This window comes from Daktulosphaira vitifoliae, unplaced genomic scaffold, assembly GCF_025091365.1.
Source record: "Daktulosphaira vitifoliae isolate Bord-2020 unplaced genomic scaffold, ASM2509136v1 Scaffold_1, whole genome shotgun sequence".
Classification (NCBI taxonomy): domain Eukaryota; kingdom Metazoa; phylum Arthropoda; class Insecta; order Hemiptera; family Phylloxeridae; genus Daktulosphaira; species Daktulosphaira vitifoliae.
Genome location: NW_026099572.1, coordinates 60,832,474 through 60,842,746, shown reverse-complemented (window position 1 = coordinate 60,842,746; position 10,273 = coordinate 60,832,474). Strand labels below are relative to the sequence as shown.

At 30.1% G+C, this 10,273-nt stretch overlaps 1 protein-coding gene across 1 annotated transcript in view; it reads left to right on the top strand.

Annotated features, from left to right (window-relative positions):
- Positions 1-10,273, top strand: part of LOC126894882 (uncharacterized) — a 20,511-nt gene that overhangs the window by 4,187 nt on the left and 6,051 nt on the right. The window contains exons 2-5 of the mRNA XM_050666190.1: positions 139-183; positions 1,224-1,247; positions 5,538-5,684; positions 6,083-6,130. Coding sequence (XP_050522147.1) covers positions 139-183; positions 1,224-1,247; positions 5,538-5,684; positions 6,083-6,130 — 264 coding nt within the window. The remainder of the gene's footprint in view (positions 1-138; positions 184-1,223; positions 1,248-5,537; positions 5,685-6,082; positions 6,131-10,273) is intronic.

Genomic DNA, 10,273 nt, shown 5'->3' with positions numbered 1-10,273 from the left:
AAAAAAAAAAAAAAAAAAGTCTAGGTATTATAATTTTGTGTTGTGTATAACAATGAAAACTTTTAATATGTAAATAACATAGAGAATAAGTTTAATTAATAATGCAATTATGAAACCATATTTTTTGCTATTTTACAGTGTGTTTTTGTATCAAAATAGAACCTCTTGAAAGTTCTCCAGATGGTAATTATGATAAGCTAAAACTCTTTTTAGACGCTAATATTTTTGTGTTAATAGACTGACATTATTAAAATTGAGCCAATTGCTGCATTTATTAAATGCATTTATTTGAAAGTCATAAAAGTGACAACTAGAAGAATTTAAAGGAATTTATTTACCGCATAGTAAAAAAAAACTGTCAACGATTTTTTGTATAAAAAATTATGCAAATTATTTAGGTATATTTAATTTTGATTTATTATTCAAATTCATTACAAAATTCAATTTTAATTTTTTTAAATAAAGTATATCAGTCATATCATGGTATATTAACTATATTAGGTCACGTTTTTTTTTGAAGCCGAATATTGTTTATTCTTAAGATATCTCTTTATCAAAAAATTCAATAATACTGTTACCTATTTAATAAAAAAAAATAGTGATTATAAAGTACCTACAGAGTACGTACTTTATAATTGATTGGAATAATACTATTTGTTTTTAGCTTGCACTGAATCCTAGCGATGCTCAATGGCGGTTTAATACTTTTGCTATAGGAGGGGATAAAAAACCTTTGTGATCATTATGAAAGCTGCGTCCTATTCCCAAGAAATTATATATTTATATCTTATATATATAAAATCTAATGTCAGATTTTTGTCCGCGATNAACTATATAAATAATAATTAAGGACTATTATAAATGCATAAATGTTGAATTTCGGGAATTTGTAATGAACCGTCAATGTAATAAAAATCAGAATTATGGATGTACAATTAATATTTTCATGTATCCTTCAATTTTAATATTATTTTTGATCGCGTTTTTAATTAACTGCATATTTATTATTATTATTATTATTATGTATGAATACACCCAAAAATCATTTTTAGACTTATAAACAATACTGTTTCACATTTAAAACTTTTTGTAATTTTTAATGAAAATAAAAATTTTGGATATACAATTAATAATTTCTTAATACTAATAATAATAGTGGTCTTAAATTTGAGTACTTTTAGCGATTTAAAATAATAAAATAATTGTACTATATTTAATTGTAGATGATAGTTCTAGTTTTTCAAATAGTAAGTAAAAAGTTACTTAATTTAAGTTAATATTACAGCACAATACATAACATTAACATTGTGAAATATTATGATTTATTTTATAAATATTTTAGAACAATAAATTGGTTTATTAATATTTTTATCCATGTCCACACTATGCTGCAATGGCACTCTGCTACCGTTTTTTTTTCATATTAATTCTGCATAATCATAGCCAGATTAAGTACTTTGGGGGCCGTAAGCAAATGATACAGATGGACCTAATTAATTATTTTATAAATATAAGAAACATGAATAAAATATATGAAGATTATTGTTTTCTGTTATATATAGTCTTTTTCCAAATTTAGGGGGGAGTGAATACTACAAACAACAAAATGTTATATAATATGTTCGGAATTATACGGAATATAATCAATAAATGAATTGCGCTTTTTTATTTCTGCTTGCATACCAGTATAAGTCCCACTCATGTTGCTAGCGTTGTCATAGCTCTGCCCACGACAATTTTCTATGTTAATATCATTTTCTTTCAAAAAGTTAAGTAAATACAAAGCAAGATTTGCACCAGTATGACTTGTTATATGAATAAAAGTAATGAAACGTTCTACTGGTCCATCATTATTTACGTATCTCAAAATAATAGTTAGTTGATAAAATATAAATAAAGAACACAAATAAGATGTGTGTACTTTCCCTCGATTTTCGTGTACTGCAATATGTTGGGGTAAAAATGGGTCAAATTTTGAAAGAAGCTCCAATATTCCAAGATAAATTCCATTACGATTTGACCCGTAGTGTTCGTCTGAATCTCGAAATGGTAAACCACGTCCCGATAAAAATAATATTGTTTCAATTATGCGCCTTAATATGATTTCCAATAGTCGCGTGTTTCAGTTAACTGTTTTTCTAATTCACTATCTATTCAACCCGATAGTTTCGTTCTATTTAGGTACATACTAATTGCCAAAACATGATTTCCTTATCTCGCATGGTTTTCAAGAAATGTTTGAACATTTCGCCAACCATCATATCCATCACACATAATATCATTTTTAGAAAAAATAATACAATAATAACAATATATCATTTTTTTAGTCGGCGAATAAAGTAACCATTCTCTATTACAATAATCACCATTAAGCTTTGTATAGAAAAAAGCAGTTTTGTTCAAACAACGATTTACTTTAGGATTTTCATAATATTTTTTTGTTAAGGAAAAGACAGCATATATTTTTTGAAAAAATTTTGGCTCTTTTTCTATTAAGTAAGATAAAATTATGGGATGTGTAGCGAGGTGTAATATGTAGGAAATTTGTAAAGTCCGAATGGAGTGGTAATGGCTGTTTTGCATATATCGTCCGGATTAACAGGTATTTGATGGTAAGCCTTTACCAGATCGATTGTGGAAAATAGCGTGCAATTAGCCAGGTTGTGCGAGAAATCATGTATGTGTCTGACTGGATAGGAGTCTGGTATAGTTCGGGCGTTCAGCGCGCGGTAATCACCGCTAGGACGCCAGCTGTTCTCCCCTTTCGGTGCTAAATGTAATGGTGAAGATCACGGACTGCTTGAAGGTCTAGCGGTACCTGCCTTGACCATTTCCGCGAATTCCTGTTTGGCGATTTTAAGTCTACCTGGAGCTAAGCGGCGTGGGCGGCAGGCTATTGGCTGACCAGGTGTCGTAAGAATGTGGTGCACTGTTTGATGTTTTATTGTCCTGGGCAATCCGGTGGGACGTGTGATGTCCGGAAATTCTGCTAAAAGTGCAGCCCAAGGAGAAGTGTTGGCAACTGATTTTATGCTGCATTGATTTACAGAGGAAACCTTACCATTCACAGCCAAGCCTGTGACACCATCAATAAGACGTTTGGTACGGCAATCCGGCAGCAAGTGGTAGTATGCCATGAAGTCGGAACCAATGATAGGAGTACTCACGTCGGCGACAATAAAACTCCACGGGAAACTGCGTCGAAGTCCTAAATTCAAATTGAGATGGACCGTCCCGTAAGTTTTTATGGTACTGTTGTTGGCCGCGCTGAGGTCGTAATCGGTGGCATGGCGTCGTTCCCGTAGTAGCCGTTGAGGGTAACAAGATAAGTCGGAACCGGAGTCGACTAAAAATTGGCGTTTTGTTATTTGATCTGTAACAAACAGGCGGCTGCTCGGGTTCGGACAGTCTGTTGCCGCCGCTACTGACTGTCGTTGGAGTTTTCCTGATACTTGCATGGAGCCTAAATTTTGTTTCCTCACTTGTTATTCTCGAGATTGCAAACTGCGAGTCAACCTGTGAGAACCATAAGCTCGGTCTTTCGAACCAGAAAGGTGGCAACTTGACGGCAACGCAATTCACTGAAGCTGTTGGATATTGCTGTGCCTGTAGTGCTGCAAGGCGAGCGTTTTCTTGGCGTAACTCCTCCAATTGATTGCGTAGTTCTTCGGCGTTCATACTTGTTATCGTCGAGGTTACCAATGTAGCTAGGTGTAATATGTAGAAGTAATAAACACTTTTACGATTTAATAACAACTATACTATATTACAACGAACTAACAAATAACAGCGAGAGACGAAGCGCGTTTAAGACAGAATGCGTAAGTGATTGACTAATCGATTGATTGACTGGAGCGACGATCTTGCCCTTAAATAGTCAGAGGAATCTTCTAAAGGCGGCGGCGGAACTCTCTAGAACATTCGATCGCCACACGCTTATGTAGAGCGACGAATCTTCTAGAGGCGGTGGCGGCCCAACATTCTAGAACATTCGACCGCCACAGATGTTAAATTCCAATCTCCGGGATCATTAGAGTACTCAATACTTTTAAAAGAAGCACCAGTGATCGAATTAGGTAAACTTAGGACATTATGCGAGTCCGATGTACTAGGATTTATAATATTATCTTCTTTATTATTGGTATTTTCACTATTAGTATGTTTAGGTATAAAAAACGTTGTAAGAGGGCTTACTTTTTTTAGAAAGTCTGCTTCATTCTTCTTTTTCTTTTGAGTTTCTTTGAACTTTTCCCAACCACCTTTCGGTTTTGACATTGTTCTCGGTATTTCAAAAAAATAAATTTACTTGGACCACACTTAAACCTATTTAAATACTAAAACACAACTGTTATACAGATATACGTATAGACCATAGTACTCTATACAGTTTATCATTCACTATAAATATTTATGACTTTGATTCTCGCCATCGTCAAACAATCGTTCTGATCACAAGTACATACATAATATCATGTAACATGTTATAATAATATTGTACGGTGTACAGATAAGAAAGTCCTAATATTGTTATTACTTATTAGTTATTCCTATTTTTAATGAGTTATCGACGGCCCTCGGCTGATGGTACTGAGTTTCATTATCTGCGGGCTTCCCGTATTTATCTGAAACGGCTCGACCGATTTTAATGAATTTTTTTCATATATTTGTCAGATATAAGATAATGATTTATATTTAGGTTTGATTTATTTGATAATTCATATGGCAGAACAACGTTTGCCGGGTCAGCTAGTCATATAATATATTTTTTATTTTCATATACCGGACATTTTACGGGCCGTATTTTTTCGAGGGCCGTAAGCAATGCTTATTTAGCTTGTAGGTAAATCCGGCCCTGAGCATAATAACTTTTAAATTGAATTATCGTATTGAATTTCGTGTAATGNCATACATAATATCATGTAACATGTTATAATGATATTGTACGGTGTACAGATAAGAAAGTCCTAATATTGTTATTACTTATTAGTATTCCTATTTTTAATGAGTTATCGACGGCCCTCGGCTGATGGTACTGAGTTTCATTATCTGCGGGCTTCCCGTATTTATCTGAAACGGCTCGACCGATTTTAATGAATTTTTTTCATATATTTGTCAGATATAAGATAATGATTTATATTTAGGTTTGATTTATTTGATAATTCATATGGCAGAACAACGTTTGCCGGGTCAGCTAGTCATATAATATATTTTTTATTTTCATATGCCGGACATTTTACGGGCCGTATTTTTTCGAGGGCCGTAAGCAATGCTTATTTAGCTTGTAGGTAAATCCGACCCTGTGCATAATAACTTTTAANTAGCTTGTAGGTAAATCCGGCCCTGCATAATAACTAATAACATAATAACATTTAAATTGAATTATCGTATTGAATTTCGTGAACCTATAATGAACCACCAAATCAACAAAAACTAGATTGCCAATGCTTACGTTGCACAAATTTGTGTTGAATATTTAAAAATTTTCAATATTAGTATTGTAATATTTTATTTTTTATTTTGTTACATATATTTTGAAGAATGCGTTTATTGTTACGAAGATATTTGCAACGACGTGTATTATTTATCTAACTGTAAACATTACGCATGTAAACTATGTTTAGACGAATGGTTAGAAACCAATAGATCATGTCCGAGATGCCAAACTCTAATCAATGACAAAACTAGTAATTTAAGCACATTATATACGTAGTTTGTATCTAAAAATTACTTACAGCACTAAAAAAAATGTACACTTGCCCATTGCCACCCTCGAAAGTATGCCTTTGTTGCTCTATGATCTTTTATTAAATAAATAAAAAAATAAAATCTTGATTGGTAAATGGCCAAGCTATTTAGTGATTAATATTTGTAGACTTTTAATTTATATAACAGATGTATAATTACATATACAATTATTAATTTCGTAAATTCTTAAATTTTAAGTGTATATACCTCTAAACGAACCTGCACATTTTAAAATTTTTGTAATATTCAATAAAAGCTAATTAATAACTAAATATCAATAAGTCAAATAAATATATTAGTATTATAAATATCATTATATATTTATTCTTGTTTATAGAGAATTCTCCAGGAATGGTTCTCGTCAAATTGGGCAATGTTAAATATGGTAATACATTAATAATTTTGAATATAAAAAAACAACCTTAACAAACTGAATATATAACTAATAAATAATTTAATTGAGCTACACGTATTAAACTTAATTCCAAATTTATGGTTAAAAATTTAATTTTTAACTTATTTTTTTTTTAATTTTTGGAACATAATATTGCATTTATTTGGTCCTCAAATTGTTTATTTTTAAAATTTTGAAGTCGTATTTCACACCCCTTCTCATATGCTGACTCATATTTTACTATAGTTCTGTTACGTCGCTATTTAGGGGTTTAGCCTAAATGCCTGTCGACAGTATTCTAAGGGACCAACGGGGGATAGCTGGCTAGGCTATATCTACCTTAGGTACTGAAGTTTCCTATTTAATTTATATTCTCTTAGAGGAACTACCAAGGGTCGCACTACAATATATATATATATATATAACACTTTAGGTTAACAACGATATAAATAAATATTTATTAAGCAATTGAAATATTAAATGGATAATACAACCTGCTGGACACCTAGAGATGTTATAATCCAACAGGGAGCTGACGGCCACACACACACACACACTATAATATACGGTGTAGCGAAGTTAAGTTAATTATCAGGCAAAAGTAGTGATCGCAAAGATGGTAAAATGACAACTGTCGATAGGGATATCTTATTNATTTTTATTTTTTGGAAAACGCATATTCGTTTAAAAAAAGATTCTAGAAGTTAAATTTTTTATGCCAAGTACGATTATTATATTAGATTTATTATTTTATGGACAGTTAATTAATGATTAATTACAAACCTAATAAAATTTATTGTATTATTAAATTTTGTCATATTACTGTATAAATTTTGGTTTACTGAATTGCTTTAAGATAATTCTAATTGTATTATCATTAAAGATAAGCATATTTGTGTTATTTTTATTCGACTGACATAAATTTTGCGGTATAAATGTAGCAGACAATTTGTGGACACGTTTAATCATATTTTACCTGTTTATTGTTACATATTAAATGATAAGTTTTAGTCACAAAGGTGCAATATTATAGCTCTTAAAGATGTCTTTTAAAGTATTTCGAACTAATATTTATCTTATTGGTAATTATTCCCACGAAATAACTGGTGGTAAATTACCATCTGATTTACAAGTGTTGAAAACATTGTTTTTTAATTTAAGAGTTGTAAAATGAAGTGTTTGTCAAAGTGCATTATTAGTTTTACGCGAAGTAATGATTTTTTGGGATAAGACGCGGATCCCAACTATGTTGGAAAGAAATTGTTTTGAAAAAATAAAACGTTTGTGTGAAGAGTGGCGACTTCTACAAAAACACGCTGGTCGAATTACAGTTAGCCACAAAGGAAAAGTAGATGCTTTTACATTAAAGTTTAATAACTTGTTTGATATTACACATACTGATGCTTTAAGCCTTATAAAAATAGATGAAGATAGACTATTTCTGATAAGTCAAAGAGAAAAAGGGCGACCAGGATTTTTGCATGGAATTTCTAATGAGATTAACTATAATAATGATAACGAAGAAATAGAAACTGAAAGCATAATCGTCTTACACGGTATGTTGAATTAAAATTTAAATTATCTAAAAATTTACATAAAAAATAATATTACTTATGACTTAAATTATTTTTAGATTTGGACATTTCAATGGCATCCGCTACATTAAGTGAGAACACCGATACTGATGATACTGATAATAGTTATGATTTGCCACCACCAAAAAAGCTGAAAGGTAAACGACAAATAATTACTCCTAAACTAGTTTGTGTTATGGACAGTCGTAAAATAAGCGATAGAGCTGCTGTACACATACTTGTTGCTGTTGTTGAAGCGTTAGGGGAGAACATTGATGACTTTATTATTAATAAATCGTCAATTCAACGTTGTCGAGCAATCTTACGAAAAGAGAGGGCATCTTCAATTAAAAATCAATTTAATGATTCCGATTTAAATGCTCTAGTGTTACACTGGGATGGTAAGCTTCTCCCAGATTTAGTAGACAGTAAAATAATTGATAGAATGTCAATAATTGTTAGCAATAGTGATTCCGAAAAACTTCTCGCTATACCAATATTAGAACAAGGGACAGCTAAAAATCAAGCATTAATGCTATATGAAACTTTAATCCAATGGAACATAAATAAATCAGTAAAGTTATCTTTCTATACAACTGCTGTAAATAGTGGTCATTTAGGAGGTACTTGTGTTTTGTTGGAACGACTCTTAAAAAAATAATTACATTATTTACCTTGCCGCCACCATATATTTGGAATTATACTCAGAAGCATTTTCGATAATAAAATTAGTTGTTCTACTGGTAAAGACGTAGCAATTTTCAAGCGATTTCAGCAGGCTTGAAATAATTTAAATAAAGAAAATTTTAAACCCTATATTTTTGAAAGTAATATTAAAGAAATGATAGAACCAGAATTTTGTTAAAAAATTATACAACTATAGATTAATAGACAGTGAAATATCCCCAGTTGCGCTTTCTAAATTTATAAATTACTTATGGTACTTAAGTCCACAATCAATGGGCCTGGCATTTTTTGATAATAAAATAGATGTTAATATTAAAAGAAAAATGGTCGCTCAACTTAATTCAACGTCAAGTCAGACATCGAAACGTTTGAAATTAAACGAATCCGATATAGCCGATTTTGTAAAAAAAGATATTGAATATTTTGTATCAAAAGAAACGTTAGATTTTTTTAAACTATTTAATCTGAATATTGATTTTTTGAAAATTGATCCGTCATTTTGGAGTGCGAACAATAATTACATAAATGCTTTAAATACAATAAGCAAATTACGAGTCGTTAATGATACAGCCGAGCGTGGGATTAAATTAATCGAAGACTACAACAATATATTAACTACAAATGAAGAGCAGAAACAATACGTTTTACAAATAGTANAATCGAAGACTACTACAATATATTAACAACAAATGAAGAGCAGAAACAATACATTTTACAAATATTAAACGATTATCGGAAAAAATTTCCTAATTGTAAAAAAAGTACATTAACAAAAAGTAATTTGTAATTTAATGTAATTGAATTTTCTATTTTAATGATTGTGTAAAATATTTTTTTTTAAAGTTATTATTATTATAAACAAAATAAATTAAAAATTTTTAATAACAAGTAAAATATTTTATAAAAAAAATTATGTTATAATAAAATCAGAATTGTTTTCTAAGATATGATTAACATTCAGATTATACACTTGCAGGGAGATCTCAATTAGATATAATTTAGTGGTAAAAAAGTATTAATCAAAAAGCACAACTTATAACCAAAAAATAAATTATTATCTTTAATCGAAAATGTAATAATACAATACATTTTATTAGGTTTGTAATTAATCATTAATTAACTGTCCATAAAATAATAAATCTAATATAATTAACGTATTTGGCATAAAAAATTAAACTTTTAGAACATTTTTTAAACGAATATGCGTTTTCCAAAGAATAAAATGAAAATAAATAAGTAAAAATCAACAAAATCCGTTATAACATATTTTTAAGACTTTTAAATGTTTTTCACTGTATGTAGTGTTTTTTTGGGCTATTTATTAAGAAAACTACATTGAAATTATTATTTTTGAATTTCTTTTATTTGAGTTTTACTTTCATAATTCTAAGTTAAGCAAAAAAAGTTATGAGACATAGATCAGTTATTTCTATTAAATTTGCCTCATCAACTCAACTTTATAGGCCCTGGGGCATGGGTTAACCTTTATGGATCGATCTCAAATTTTGCACAGCTCATTTTTTTGACTATTAAAAAAAAATTAAGGGGTATCGTAAAAAAAAAAGACATTCGATTTTTGAAGGCCACCCTAATGAACATTAAAACTATTTTAATAATTCATTTTTCAATACTTAAAAACGGTAGCACAGTGAGGTCGCGGCATAGTGGAGACATTGCATAGTAGGGTCCAGTATAGATTTAATCTGACAGTGATTAAAATCACTATCATAAGAAACGCTTCGATGCAAATCTGTAGATAGTGTTTAATTTTAAAAAATTGATGGATAATTGCAAAAGCAACATCAACTTCTATTAAAATAAAATACAAAACCCATAATTATCATACAAAAATAGTATATTTTTCAATATGGTA